General features: G+C 39.3%; 1 protein-coding gene across 3 annotated transcripts in view; it reads left to right on the forward strand.

The window, feature by feature from the left end:
- Tmem45b (transmembrane protein 45B) overlaps nt 1–16456 on the forward strand; it is a 47946-nt gene that overhangs the window by 28612 nt on the left and 2878 nt on the right. For all 3 annotated transcript variants that reach the window (XM_047519716.1, XM_047519715.1, XM_047519713.1), the window contains 3 exons: nt 12088–12284; nt 14618–14824; nt 16086–16270. In XM_047519716.1, the coding sequence (XP_047375672.1) occupies nt 12104–12284; nt 14618–14824; nt 16086–16270 (573 nt within the window). In that variant the 5' untranslated portion in view covers nt 12088–12103. The remainder of the gene's footprint in view (nt 1–12087; nt 12285–14617; nt 14825–16085; nt 16271–16456) is intronic.

Consider the following 16456-nt stretch of genomic DNA (forward strand, 5'->3'; position numbering starts at 1 on the left):
GTATGACTGTGTGTCTTCTATTCTGTTCCACTGGTCTCCATGTCTGTTTTTTGTGCCAACACCATGCTGTTTTTGTTACTACAGCTCTGTAATATAATTTAAGGTCTTGTATTGTGATGCCTCCTGCATCACTTTTCTTGCTAAGGATTGCTTTGGCTATTCTGGGCCTCTTATTTTTCCAAATGAACTTTATGACTGCTTTTCCTATTCTATAAAGAACATCACTGGAATTTTAATAGGAATTACATTGAATCTGTATAGCACTTTTGGTAGTATGACCATTTTGACAATATTAATTCTGCCTATCCAAGAACATGGGATCTCACTCACATCCCACATGGGTGAAGAAAAGGGTTCCTGTTGGAGGGATGGCCTGGCTGTGAAATAATAGCTAAGAAATTTATTTATCAGAAATAGCGACAGGAGACAGAATTATCTTTAGAATAGGGGCATAACCAGTTGAGCTGTCCAGAAGGGTCTGACTAACAAAGGAAGGAGCCCAGGCTTGGTTTATTCGTAGTGGTACAGATCAAAAGGGGGCGGCTAGGAGCTTCTTCCATGAAAAACAGGATAAGGGGTGAAGTTAAGCAAGCCATTTGGCTCTAGTGGATCATTCCCACATCCAGGGCCTGCATTTGAATTTCCGCAGTGAACTAACACAGGATAATCTCTTGACTCAGGCGATCTGGATCAGTTATGATAGCAGAGAGTTCCTAAGACCAGATTTTCCTGGTTAATGGTCCAGCTATGCTTGATTCAAATACAGGCCATGGGTGGCTTCCCACAATGGGATATTTTTCCATCTTCTAAGGTCATCTTTAATTTCTTTTTTTAGTGTTCTACAGTTTTCATTACAGAAATCTTTCACATCTTTTGTTAGATCATTTCTTTCTTTCTTTCTTTCTTTCTTTTTTATGCTGGGGATTGAATCAGGGCCTTGTGCATGTGAGGCAAGCACTCTATCAACTGAGCTATTCCCCCAGCCCCTAGATCATTTCTTTATTCCCCACTCTTCCTTACTCTTACCTCCTTTTTCTCTGACCTTCAACCTTTTCTTTCATTTCACTTTTCACAAATGAGAGAAGAGACAGAGAATATAGATTGGGAAAGAGGTTAAAAATAAGGAAAATTAGGTCAAAATCTCTTAATAAAATTATATTCTTTTTCTAGTGATCTCCCTAGATACACAATGAAAAGAAATAGTTGCCCAAACCCTCCAGGTTTTTGGGCTACCAGATTTAATTCAAAGCTGCTACCTTTCCAAAACATTTCATTCCTTTTACACCTCCATCATAACTCATGAATATCAAAAGAGAGTAAATATATTGAAATAAAAATTTGGGTGAATTATCTTTGTGAAAGTATTTTTTTTCTTCTTTATGACTTTTTCATCAGAGTGGAAATTTTATTAATGGCCACACCATCTGTGTATATTTGTACATCATGAAGCATTTGCCTTTTTTATATTGATTTTAAATAAATATTTGATTTAAATTATTTTTAAAGTTAGAACTTCTCAGGGGCTTGGCCTTTTTGATTATCCAAAGTATTATCCAAAGTCTAAATTTTTCTTGTTCTATTTGAAGTTTGTTATTCCCTTGATTTTTCCTGGGAATAAAACTGAACCATTGCAGGGTGTAGTGGTCCACACCTGTATCCCAGCAGCTTGGGAGGCTGAGGCAGGAGGATAATGAGTTCAGAGCCAGCCTCAGCAAAAGTGAGGCCCTAAGCAACTCAGTGAGACCCTGTATCTAATTAAATACAAAATAGGGCTGGGGATGTGGCTCAGTGGCCCAGTTACCCTGAGTTCAATTCCCAGTACTCCCCCCACCAAAAAAAATTAACTATCCCATATCTCTATCACACAGTCCACAATATGGCTAATCTAATGAATTAATTTGTGAAAGGAGGAAATCTACCTCCCCTAACTTTTCTTCCAAGAAAATCAAGGTACTCAGTCTTTCATGAAGCATTTGTAAATTTAAAAGACCTTTCCACAACATACTACAGGTTCAACTATCCACTGATGTGTTTTAGACCACGTAAAGAGAGGATGGAGCTTGACAAACTGCTATCAAGTGTGTAGAGACAGACTCAGTCTTCACATGGTAAATGAGAAATGGAAGGGAGAAGAGGAAGTCAGCTAACTCATGTATGTTTTGACATATATTTGCAAAGCTGGTTTTTCTGCACCTTTGGATAGTAAAATTAAGGAGGTACAACAGGCTTGATCTTGAGAGAAATCGGTGTTAAACATTAAACAAAAGTGCAGATTTTTTTTTTATCTTGATCCAAAAAAAGATTCACAAAGAATGAGAAGAGGGCCTTCCAGTTATGGCCATATGACAAACTAGGCAATTTTTTTTTTCTACAGAAAGGAAAAAAAAAAAATGTATAAAACTAGACAACATTGTCACAACCAACCATTTCATGGAACTGGAAATTGACCAAATGCAAACAAACTGAAAAGCATTTATTCTTGAAAAGCTATTAGATCTTCATGTAAGACTGGTAGGAGAATGTGGCATTTTTGCCTAGGGCTACTTCCATCACCTCTTATCTCAGTCAGTGACTTTTTTTTTTTTTTTTTTTTTTTTTTTGGCAGTGCTGGGGATTGAACCCAGGGCCTTGTGCTTGCAAGGCAAACACTCTACCGATTGAACTATCTCCCCAGCCCACTCAATGACCTTTAAGTAAGATGGAATTGGCCATGAAAAATGGTGCCTTCAGTGCCACATGAAAGACTCAATCCAGAGAGGTGGCCGAGGGATTGAAAAATCTTTCACTTGGATGGCTAAATATGGGAATGAACACTTGGAAATAAGCAATGGGAAATCTACAGCTTTGCTATCCTAAAAGCTTCCAGTCCCAGTTGGGGCAATCATCAGGCCAACTGAGAATTTAACAAGACCCTGGAAATAAGGAAATCACAAAAGGGTTGAAATAACCCCTCCACATATACCCAGCTGACTGAGCCCTAAAAGGCAGGAGAGAGAAAATTAAAGAAATATTGGCTGAAAACTTCCCAAATTTGATGCAAAATATTAACTTATAAATCTAAGAAGTTCAATCAACAGCAAATTAAAAAAAAAAAAAACCACAAACAGAACCACATATAGTCAAACTGCCAAAGACAACAAGAAAAGATTGAAAGCAGTAGGAGAAAAATGATTCACTATATATAGGGGAATGACAATATGATTAATGACTTATTTCTCATCAGTACCATTAGAAGACATAAGCCAGTGGAATAATATAAGTATTGAAAGGAAAGTCTGTCAATCTAGGATTCTATATCCAACCTAACTACAACCAGGCATCATTTAACAACAAGGATATGTTCAAGGAAACACATCATTAGGTAATTTTGTTGTTATGCACAAAAGACAGCTACAATGTGACTAGGCAATATAATCTTATGGGACCAACTGCCATGTATGCAATCTGTAGTTGACCAAAACAATGCAGATCAAATGAAGATATTTCCAAATAAGCAAAATTGAAAGATCTTACTGGTAACAGAACTTCCCTAAAAGAAAAAAAAAAAAAAAGGAGGTAACATCAGGCAGATGATAATACAAGCTTTCTACCATCTTCCCCCAACCAAAGCATCAATTTAGGCAGCTATCTAAGGGCAAGTGCATCTTTGTAGGAGTCCAAGTGTCTAGTGGAGAAGTTCTAGCACACTGTTGAATAATAAAATCCAAAATGGATACATTGAAGAAGTGCTATAGTTTGGGTCCCCCAGAGGTCCATGTATTAAATCACTACCAGGTGGAGCTATCAGGAAGTGGTAGAATTGTTAAGAGATGGGGCCATGTGGAGGTCTTCAGGTCATTGGGCATGTACCTTCAAAAGTTATTGTGGGACACTGGCCTCTTTGCTTCCTGGCTCATGGTGTAAGCTGTTCCGGTTTGGATATGAGGTGTTTCACCAAAGTCTCCTGTATTGATGCACAAATGTTCAGAGGTGAAATGATTGGATTGTGAGAATGGTAACAATCAGTCCGTCCTAGTTTGAATGAACTGACTGAGTGGTAATGTAGGCAGGTGCGGTGTGGCTGGAGGAGGTGGGTCATTGGGGATGTGCGCTGGAAGGGTGCATTTTCTCTGTGGTTCCTTCCCCTGACCATTCTGCTTCTTGACCCTGCTATGAGCTGAGAAGTGCTCTTCTTCCTCCTGAGCCCTCCTCCCATGATGTACTGCCTCATCTTAGACCCAGAGCAATGGAATCAGCCATCTACAGACTCAGACCTCTGAAATCATAGCCCTAAATAAACATTTTCCCTTTCTATAATGTTCTAGTGAGGTATTTTGGTCCTAGCAATAAAAGCTAACTAAAGCATTCCCCACACCAATGCATCAATTTAGACAACTATCCACAGGCAAATGTGCTGCAACCTGCACAGCTGAACCAGAGAAATGGCAAGGGGAATTAAGAAAAACGCACAGAGATATTAAGAATAAAAGGCTGGGATCAGGTGGAACACTGCTCTCTGATGGAGAAACAGTGACTAAAGAGTTGGCCTAGCAAGTTTATTTATATAGGGTGTCATAATCAAGAAGTTAAGGACTATAGAGGCATTGTTCATTGTGCACTAGAAAGTTACAGGACTAGAAACATTCTTGTAGCTACTTCACTGTTGCAATGTTTGGGGCTTCCTGCAGCACCCAGGAAGTCCACTGTCCTAAGTTTCTACCAATCAGGCAGGCTTGAAGGTTAAAGCACTGATGAAACATTGTAGTTATTTGCTATGCTCAGAATCCTCTATCCCTGGGAGCTGGCATCTGAATGCAAAGCTATGAGCTAAAGAATTCTATGACAAGCACAGTATTCTCCCTTTTAATGGGTTACCATCAACTGGGCAGTTTTTAATTGGTACCGTCCCATGGAGAAATTCCCAGAAGCAGTGCCACCTCTGTCCAGGGGTCAGTTTGAAGCAATGATTCATTCACCACTCCTGACAAAAATGTACCTTTGTAGGAGTTCAGAAGTCTGATGAAGAAGTTCTAGGGCACTGTGGAATAATAAAATCCAAGAATAGATACATTGAAGTGGTACTATAGTTTGGATAAGTATCCCCCAAATGCCCATGCATTAAAGGCTTAGTACTTCAAACAAATAGAAAAGACAATCTTGGAAGCAGCAAGACAAGAAGTGTTCCTTACATACAAAGAAATACCAATAAGGCTACCAGAAAATTTCTCAGCAGGAACTTTGCAGATCAGGAGAGAGTAGGATGATATCTTGAAAGTACTGAATAAAAAAAATGGCCAATGCCCTCTCTCTGCTTCCTAACCACCATGAGGTAAGCAGCTTTCTTCTGCCAAACCCTTCTGCTATGATGTTCTACCTCACCACATGCCCACCAAAGGCAAGTGACTCTGAACTGAAACCTCTGAAACCAGCGGAGAGCAATGGGGAATGGTTAAATGATTGAAGGACCAGCATCTTTTGACTCCAAAATAAGTCTTCACCAAAAGATGAGATTACAGAAAAATCCGTAGGATTCTCCAGATGTGGTTTGGATCGGGTCTCTGAGCCTTTCCCTTGACCCCATAGGCCTCCATTACCTTATTGGGAACAGGCAATGAAACAAACCTAATGGGTGGGAGTTGATGAAGGGAGTAAGTGCGAAAAGAGCCAGTAGGTCCTGGTTATTTGTGTTTCACTGGGAAGCCTTAGCAGGAGTATTTATCAGAAAGACAGGTTCCTGGAACTCCATCATCAAACTACCCAGGGTCACTTCATTTCACCTTCTGTGGAAGAAGTCTATTTCTTGGTGGAAAAGATGGCATGTTCAAGATACCATGGTAGGGATCCCAGGGAATGGTGTTCCTGAGGAAACATCTGAGAGTACAAGGCCAATCTTTTTTTTTTTTTTTTTTTCTTCCGGTGCTGGGGATTGAACCCAGGGCCTTGTGCATGCAAGGCAAGCATGCTACCAACTGAGCTATATCCCCAGCCCACAAGGCCAATCTTAAGAAACAGGGTCAACAGTAGAGAAAGAACAAAGAGGTTTTGGAACAGTGATGATCAAGGTCCAGGTAAACTACTGACCACTGCTCTACTGTACCTTCTATTCTGAAAGTATTAGAGCCATACTGCTAAATGAGTCATTAACATGGAAGTAACAGGGAACAGCCAGCTCTGATTGGTGGGAACACAAGGTTAAGGGAATAATTCTATAAAATGGGCCTTCTGTGCTGACCCCACATGCTTTTACTAAGAAGTAATTTATGGCTAAGAATCCAAATTAGAACCAGTTAGCATGGGCCAAAGTGACCTCGAGTTGTCATAGCAGTGGGGATTTGAAAGTCTGATGTCATTTTGCTGTCAGTCAAAAGTCAAGATGTAGACCTGGGTAGGATTCTTTGGAAACGGCTCTGGGATCCCCAATAACACTGGAGTGCAGGAAAAGTCTCTATCCCTCTCCTGAGAGGAATCACTCTAACCCGTGAGTGTCCCCCTTTCCCCTTTCCCATCCCTTGTAATAAACTCATTGCCTATCACTCTAAATGACATGTCTTAAATCTTTCTGACTTGATCACAAGATTTGGGATTTGAAAGGGGGTCTTTGCATTGCCTCAGTTTTCTGGAAGAACCCAGCCTTATAATAGGAGCACAACCTGGTCTGATTAGTAGCCTTTTTTTCCCCCCAATATTCCACTTTCATTGCAAAAGCTCTGTCCCCCATGGAATAATTCACATACTGATGCATCATGAAAGTATCTTCAGCCAGATGCAATGGTGCAGTCCTATAATCCCAGCTACTCAAGAAGCTGAAGCAGGAGGCTCACAAGTTTGAGGTCAACTTCAGAAACTTTAGACCCTGTCTCTAAATAAATAAATAGTCTGGCGATGTGGCTCAGTGGTAAAGCATTTGCTTAGCATGTGTCAGGCACTGAGTTCAATACCCAGTCCCAGGAACTAAAGAAAATGTCTTTGAACTTTGTTGTAGTTAGTAAAAAATACATTTGGATTTATTTTTTTCTGGTTGGTCTGATCCAAATATTTATCTTTATATTTAAAAAAAGACTGCTATGGCCTAAATGCTTGTGTCCCTTTCACCTCCAAATTCTTGTCAAAATCCTACTCCCCAAGGCCCTACTCCAAGGAGGCAGTGTTTTGAGGCAGGTGATAAGATCACATGGATGGAGCCCTTCTAAATAGTATTAGTGCCCTTCTAAAATGATCTCAAGGGCGTTTACTCATCCCTTCCACCATCTGAGGACAGAGTAGAAGGCACTACTCGTGTACTGGAGAGCAGTCCTCACCAAACATTGAATCTGCTGGTGCTTTGATCTTGGATCTTCCAGCACCCAGAACTGTGACAACAGGAAAAGAAAAACTCCCAACCAAAAATAATTTACCAGGCAAAGATGTCCTTCAAAAATAAAGAAGCGATTAAGACTTCTCAAGCAAATGCTGAGGGAGTTTATCACCTCTAGAACTACCTTACAATGCTAATAGGAGCTCCAAAGTCTACCTCTAGGCTAAAACAAAAGGTTGATAATAAGTAATACAAAACATATGAAAGTATAAAACTCTCTGGTAAAAGTAAATATGTAATCAAATTCAGAGTATGGTAATATTGTGATGGTGATATATAGACCACTTGTATCTCTAATGATTAAAGACAAGATATGAAAAATAACTATAGCAAAAATAATTAGTAAATATAGTAATCTGTGACATTTGAAACATAAAGTGGGAAATAAATGTAGAATTCTCATATGAGATGAAAGATAAATTGTTATCAGCTTAAAATGAGGTGATATATAAGCCTCATGGTACCCAAAAAGCAAAAACTTATAGTAGATATGCAAAAGGTTAAGAATATAATCAAAGCATATCATTATAGAAAACCATCAAATCATAAAGGACAGAGGATGAAGAAAGGAACAAATAGTCATTGAAACAGCCAGAAAACAATTAGTAAAATAGCAATAGGAAGTCCATACCTTTCAATAATTACCTTAAATGTAAATGGATTCAATTCTTCAATTGAAAGACACAAAGTGGCTGAATCATTTTTTTAAAAAACCTAAATATGCTCTTGTATATACTAAATATACAAGAGCCTCTCTTCAGCTTTAAGGATATAATAAACTGAAAATGAAAAGATAAGAAAAGATATTCTATACGAACAGAAAGCGGGGTAGCTATAATTACATCAGACAAAATAGCACTAAGTAAAAAACAAAAAAAAAAAAACCTGTAAAAAGTGACAAAGAAAGGCATCATACAATGATAAATGGGTCAATTCATCAAGCAAATATAATAATTGTAAATAAGTATGCATATAGTATTGGAGCACCTAAATATATAAAGTAAATATTAATTTTATATAACAGGGGATTTCAATACCCCACATTCAATAAATGGATGGATTATTCAGACAGAAAATCAATAAAGAAGAACTGAACTTGAACTACACTTTATCAAATGGACCTAACACACATATATACAGAAAGTCCATTAACAGTAGAACACACATTTTTCTCAAGTACACAAGGAACATTCTCTAAGATAGCTCTCCTTATTCATGTATTACTGAATTCATTCAACTATGGGTTAAAAATCTTTGGGAAAAAAATTGTTTTGTACTGAATATGCAGAATTTTTCTCTTGTCAGTACTCCCAATACAGTATAAGAACTATTCACCCAGCATTTACATTATGTTAGGCATTACAGGTATTCTGTGAGATGATTTAAAGTATTCAGGAAGACATGTATAGGTTAGATGCAAATACTATGCCATTTTATATAAGGACTTGAGCATTCATATTTTGCTATCTGCAGGAGGTACAAAAGCATTATTATATACCTCATTAAGGCTAAAAAATACTAATGGAGATCCTTTGTTTTGAAAGATGATGAAGCTAGACTTATTCAAATGGATAGGAAGGGATCAAGAGCACTGGAAATGGCAAATATGTGATTAAATATGAAAGAATAGGCAGATGTCTCCTGACTTAACAAAGGCTTAGTTTAGGATTTTTCAACTTTTTAATGGTGTGAAAGTTACATACATTCAGTAGAAACCATACTTCAAATTCTGAATTTTGATGCTTTCCCTGGCAGCAAGCCACAACCAACCAGCCTCAAAATCCTGGAGTCACCAACCAATATCGTACTCTGATGTGCTGTGTTCAGTAAATTTCACGAGATATGCAACATCTTATTATAAAATAGGCTGTGTTAGGTGAGTTTGTCCAACTATAAGCTAATATAAGCGTTCTGAACACGTTTAAGGCTACACCACACATTGAGCTATAATGTTTGGTAGATCAGATGTATTAAACGCATCTTGAACTTAAATTTTTCATCTTGTGAGTTTTTTGGGATGTAATTCCATTTTAAGTCTAGGAGAAAAATTGTATATTCATTCTTTGAAAAATACAAAATTGTTCAGAGCAATAATTGCAACACTGTTGGACTGTATGTGTGTGTAAAGAAACTGCCTTTTCATTGGAATAGTTCAGTCCTTTCACATTGTTTCATGTGTGTGCGTTTATATTCATGGTATAATTAGTTCATTACATATATGTATGTGTGTGTATATAACTACATATTTAGACATGAAGAAAGGGTAGGAAATGGAGCCACGCTGAAACACAGTTGTAATTTTTTATCAAAATTTAGTATTAAATACAGTAGACTATAACAAAGATACATACTATAATCCTTGGAGCAAGCACTAGAAAAAAATTAAATATAGCCCCCAAAAGAGGAATTTAAATGGCATGTTATTATTAAATTACTTATTATTATTTTTTATACTCAAAAGACAGCAAGAAATGAGGATCAGAGGAACAAAAAATTAAATTCTAGACATTCTAACATCAGGAAAAAATCATGAGACATAGAGAACAAAATGAGAGATGCAATATAACCAAATCAATAATTACATTAATATGAAATGGGTTGAATAAACCATTCCAATAAAAAGTCAGAGACTGTCAACCCAACCACGCATATTCTCAAAGGATCTTTTCTGTACATTTTTCAAGAATAATAGAGAAATACTAATGGAGGTAAACCGAAAAAGGAAAATAAATGTCACATAAAAAACAAGAGAGCCAAAATAGGAACAGGGCAAATGGAATGTGAAAGGTGGTGCTGGATGCTCCAGGATGGCAATCAGCTCAGTTCTGGAGAACGCTCAGTCTCCAGGAATAAATCAGCTGACAATGTCTAGAATTTTATTTGGTAGACATTTGACAGATCTGTTAGTTCTTCTGTGGATAAACAAAGTTAAAAGGATGTGGGAAACTAAACAAATACAAAACAAGGTAACTGTTAACTCTGGAAAATAAAACAAGGTTGAAGAAAACAACCCTTAATATGTTAATTGGTTAAGCAGCCATTCATTTCATGGCCATTTACTGAGTACTCCCTGTTGCCTGGCCATGCTGTAGGTACTGGTCTGATAGCAATAACAAAATAGATCAAACCCCTATTAAGGGAATTACCTTTTAGTGGATGGACAGAGATAACTTGAAAAGGAACCTGTCTGTAATGTAAGTGATTCATAGGTTAAGGAAAACCTGCAAATATGTATGGATTGAAAAGTGGGACACACCTGCTATTTTCCAGAGAATAGCCAGGGAATAAAGTGACACTTGAATTAAGACCCATGTAAAACAAAGGCAAACCATTGGTCCTCTGTGGAACACTGTTCTGGAAAGAACAGATAGTTCAAGGCCTGACAGAGGAATGGACTGTATTCAACTGTTTGAAAGAACCGAGGGATGGAGGGTGGCAGGAGAAGAGAGCCGGGCATGATCAAGGACATAGCCCAGACTAGACCATAAAGGCCCTTCCTGGCCCTGGTGAGGACTTTGGATTTACAGAGCCATAATAGTGAAACTAGTGATTGAAATAGCATGTATGTTGTAACCACTATGAAAATAAAGATGTTAAAAAGAGGAAGTTGCAGGAGAGTACCAGGAAGTTGGTAGATAATGCCTAGCAATGATAAATTGATTGCAGCATGCACACAGTAGCTGTACCTATGAAGGTAAATACCAGAAGAAACAGCTGAAAGTTGGCCTAATCACCTCTTAAAGACCAAACTCTTTTAATGCTACCATGCTGGCAACGCCTGAATTTTTTTTAATGGATCTTTTATTTTATTTATTTATATATGGTGCTGAGTATCAAACCCAGGGCTTCACACATGCCAGGCAAGCACTCTACCACTGAGCCACAACTCTAGTCCCCAAGCCTGCATTTTGGAGGGCACACATTCAAACCATGGTAGTCACCAAAATGGTCATGTTCCTCCTGTGCTACATATTCTTTATGCCCCAGGGAAAAATAAACATTTTTCTTCCAAATAAATCCTAGCTAACACGCATAATTTTGATCCTTTAATCTCATGCTATTGTAAATGAGATAAAAGCAAACCATGCCTGAAATCTTTTTAGAATGAGGTGATGTTTACATAATTACTTTGACATTTATAAATTTGAATGGTATTAACCATATTCTTCTGTGAATACAGTGACATGCCCAAAGTCTTATTTTCCAAATTATTTTCAAATCAGATGAAAAATAGCATTGTGATTCCATTTGTACATATCTAATTACAATGAGATTTTTCATCAATTATTTTATGAATCATCTATTCATGTCTTTTGCTGATTCATTTTTTTATTAATTTGTAAAAGCTCTCTAGTGCAATAGCTATTTACCATACAGCTACTACAAACTTTTTTTCTCCCACTGTTTTTGGTATATAAAATGCTGATACAGGTGGATATTTTTCTTTTTTACTTCCCTCCTGTGTTTACACTTAGGAAGGTTTCTCTAACCTGAGACCAATGAATATTTACCCATCCCCACTGAAGTCTTTTTACTACAGTCTTAGGGTTAGCAATAATCTCTTCATCACATAACTCACCTTATGAACAAGATTTCAGTAACAGAATATAATCTCTTATTTGATGAGAATGCGTTGACCCTTCTTGATCTGGCTTATGATTTGGACTCCTCAGGCATATAATTTATTTCTTGCCAAAATATACATTTATATGTCTTCTTGAATGGTCACCTAACAGCTGTCCCCAATTTTTTAGGTGTCCTATAACGCAGATGGCTAACTTCAAAGGCCATGCTCTCCCAGGGAGCTTCTTCTTGATAGTTGGACTGTGGTGGTCAGTGAAGTACCCACTGAAGAACTTTCACCAGAAGGGAAAGAACAGCAGGCTCAACCATTACTACCAGCGTCTAGAGGTCATCGAGGCTGCTGTCAGAATTCTGTTTTCAGTCATTGGTAAGAGCAGGGTCGTTTGGTCAGGGGAATCTCCCCATCATACCCAGAACCTTTAATCTATTTTCTGGTCTCTAAAATAGACGTTTCACTGGCGGGACAATACAACAAGGATTTTCAAGTAGCCACTAGGCTGTTTTATCATAACACCTACTGGGTATATTGTTAATAGAGCTTTACATTGTACATAGACTATGAAAAACTACCAAATAAACTATACTCTTTGTCCTAAAAGGACACAGGTATAGGAGATTGTTGAAGCAAAACACATACTGTATGAAAAAGATATAACACCAAAAAAAAAAAAAGCAAAGAAATACATTAAAGCAGAGTAAACTTATGTACATGAAGTAAAAAGAACTAAATGGAGTTTATAGTTAGTCTAGGAAAAACCATTTTTCCCCCATTTGTCTTTCCCTCTAGAATCTTAGGGTAGTTAACATTCAGCTGGTTGGCATGCCTTCCCTCCTGAAATCTCAAGCAACTATATGGAAGGGAAGTTTACACAGGGGGGCTAATAAGGTAAGCAGAGGACCAGTCTGAAAAAAAAAGCCAAAAAAGAGTTCACAGGGATTTTCCTTTACTGTCTCATCCTGATCCTGACAAAGACCCACTCACTTTTATTCCTTGTCACCAGTTCACCTACTGGCAATGTTCAAGGAAGGAGCCCTGACAACAGAAGGGTCCCTCCTCAGGATCAGTCCTACACTGCACGAAGTTAATTAGGGCTCTTGTTCCACAACTGTGCTTGGCCACTTGCCTTCCTTGACCTAGTTTTCCAGGAGGGAAGGAAGCAAATAGCTTCCCTTGGAACAAGCAAAGCTCACCCAGCTAAGATTTCATGTTCTCATTTCAGACATCAGAGATCTGTCTGGAGTTGAGAAATGACAGGGACCATAATGATTTGCATGAAAGAAAGCCTCAATTTTGCCTAAATAAAACTAGAAAAATTGTATTTGGCATCTCAGCTGGGTGGAAGTGATACTTGTTCAATAACTATCTCTTGAGCTCCTACCATGTGTGGAAGCTTCACTGTTCTGAATATTAGGTACACAACAAGGAACAAAACAGACTCCACTCACAAGGTTTCTATTCTGCTGTCACTGGCACTTTTCCTAGGTCATTTTCACCAATGAACCCTTATGAGTTCAGAAAGGGGCTGGCTTGAGAAACAAAGGTTTGGGGAACAGCATCCAGATTGTTGTTGTGGAGGATTCCCAGGCTTCCCCAAGAACATTTTGAGTACAGGCAAATCTTCTAAGGGTGGTAAGAGTACAAGGGACAGGAATTGAGAGCTGCACTGGGTTACAGCTGCAAATACTCTGGCCTGGCTTGCTTCTTGGACAGTATGGCCAAAACAAATTGCAACACCTTCACCCTATCAGTGTGCTTAAACACAGGGCTGGAGGAGCCCACAGGTTGCAAAGCTTGCTTGATGCTGAGGACCCGTTCTTGAAGTCACCCCTACAGACACATGGGAGCTGCTGCCCTCCCTCAGGTATTTACAGGAATCTTCACCACAGTGTGTCTCTGCTTGGAGTCTAGTTCAGCCCGATTCTTTGGGGATACCTTTCACGGCTCACTTGGCAAGGGAGCCCAAAGATTAGTGATCAGCTGCATTCTCACTTAAGTGGTATGGCCTTGTATTCATCTCTGCTTCTGAACAAATTTCCTGGGGACCTGTATGTGGCTGCTTATCTTTCCGCACCCACAACTCCCTAAAAGGAGCAACAAAGGCCGGTTATCTACACAGATTACTTGGCCAATATTTTATTTCATACTGAAAGAGCAAAGGCCCAAGGTAGCAAAGCATGGGCCACCCTCACCCCCATGTGGACTTGGTTCATGCCTTTTATGGTTTGGATGTGAGGTGTCCCCCAAAAGCTCATGTGTGAGACGATGCAAGAAAGTTCAAAGAAATGATCGGGGTGTAAGCCTTAACCCAATCAGTGAATTAATCCCCTGATGGGATTAACTGATTGGTAACTGGAGGAGGGGGGTAACTGGGTGTGTGGCTTTGAGATATGTATTTTGTATCTGGAGAATGGAGTCTCTGCCTCCTGATCATGTGAGCTGGTTCCCTCTGCCACACACTTCTACCATGATGTCCTGTCCCCACCGCAAGACCCAAGGAATGGAACCTGCTACATGTGGATTGAGACCTCTGAAACCGTGAGCCCCTAAATAAACTTTTACTCCTCTACAGCTGTTGTTCAGGTCTGGCCGTTGGGTCAGCAGCGACAAAGCTAACTAAAACAATGCCTTTGGGCATTTTTTTATTATTTAAATTGTCTTGGAGCTACTCTCTATTCACTTTCCACTCTCATTTCTGGCAGGGATCCTGGCAGAACAGTTTGTTCCTGATGGGCCCCACCTCCACCTCTACCAGGAAAACCACTGGATGAAGCTAATGAACTGGCAGCACAGCACCATGTACTTATTCTTTACAGTCTCAGGAATCATTGACATGCTCACCTACCTTGTCTCCCACGTCCCCCTGGGGGTAGACAGATTGGTTTTGGCTGTGGCAATATTCACTGAAGGTAACTTAGTAAAATGGATGGAGAAAAGGGAGAGTCGGACAAGTTGAATTTAGGAGATCAGAACGTAAATGAGCAAAAATATTGCAAATATAAATTACCTCCTCAGAAAGTCAAACCAGGACTTCCAAACCTTGAATAGGACTTCATCCTATGCTCTGGATGGTTCAATCACATATTCCATAAAGCAGCTCATGAAAGCTTGAGGCCTGTAGACAGTTCTCAAAGGTTCTGGCTAACACTACAGACCCTCCCTGCCTTCCCACTGCCACCAACCCTGCACTTAAACATGTGCACGCTCCTTTGCATGGGCATGCGTGTGCACATACACTCACATACATACAAAATGCTCAGGGCTGACTGCCACGGTACATGGGGTAAATCCTTTTGGTTAAGGAAGAGATACCATACCCCACTCTACCACTTGGGGTGTTATTACATTGGCCTCCATTACAAGTCTCAAGAAACCCACTGTATTAGTCAACTTTCTATCACTATTATTAAACACCTGACATAAGCTACTTAATGAAGAGAGGTTTATCTGGCTCATAGTTTTGAAAGTTCAAGTCCAAGACTGAACAGCTCTGTCTGACCTCAAATCATGAAGACTGCATATCAAGGCAAGAGCACATGTAGGAGCAAAATGGTCACATTTTGAACCAGGAGCTAAGAGAATGAGAGATTGGGTTTCTCCTTGAAAAGAGACCTAAAGACCTCCCACTAGACCCCACCTCCTAAAGATCCACAGCTACTCCTAATACCAGCACCTGGGAGCCAAGCCTTTACATTTTGACCTTTGGGAGACACTCAAACCATGACACCCACCCAGCTGCTCAGAGATGAGGGGTGGAATTCCAATATACCTCACATTAACTGAAGCATGAAGAAAGCATTTGGTAATCTAATCACTTCTACCTCAACAGAGTTGAAACAGAAGGTTGAAGGAGGGCAAAACTGAATTTCAAGTATACATACACACAACTTGTTACAAAGCAGCACCATGTATCACCTATTCATTCTGTATGGAACCTTACCTTGGATTCTGTAGATTGATTTTTTTAAAAATACATCCTTCGTGATACTCTTACTATACCTATGAAATAAACTTAACCTGCACCCATTTGTTGCCCTGGAACACTTCCTAAATGAAGATTCTAGCTTTGAGACAGATCTAGGAGGAAATTCCAATAACAGGAAAAGCCCAGGGTGAATTCTGAAGTATTAACAAGCAAGTCTCTGATAGCTGTCATTTGGTTCTTGGCAGGTTTTCTCTTCTACTACCATGTTCATAACCGACCTCCACTGGACCAGCACATCCACTCACTCCTGCTGTATGCTTTGTTTGGAGGGAGTATCAGTATCTCCCTAGAGGTGATCTTTCGGGACAATATTGTGCTGGAACTTTTCCGAACCAGTCTGGTTATCCTTCAGGGAACTTGGTTCTGGCAGGTGATTATTCACACCAGCACTCTTCATATGTTGAGTCTGGATTGAGGAGCCCCCCTCAAGCATGCCCAAGAGAAATCCTGAAGGCAAAACATTGTCTGAAAATGCAGCACACACACCCCCAACCCCCACACAGCAATGGTTCAAATGTTTCCTTTCTCCCCAGGCCCACACCATGACCTATGTAAG

This window comes from Sciurus carolinensis, chromosome 11, assembly GCF_902686445.1.
Source record: "Sciurus carolinensis chromosome 11, mSciCar1.2, whole genome shotgun sequence".
Lineage (NCBI taxonomy): Eukaryota > Metazoa > Chordata > Mammalia > Rodentia > Sciuridae > Sciurus > Sciurus carolinensis.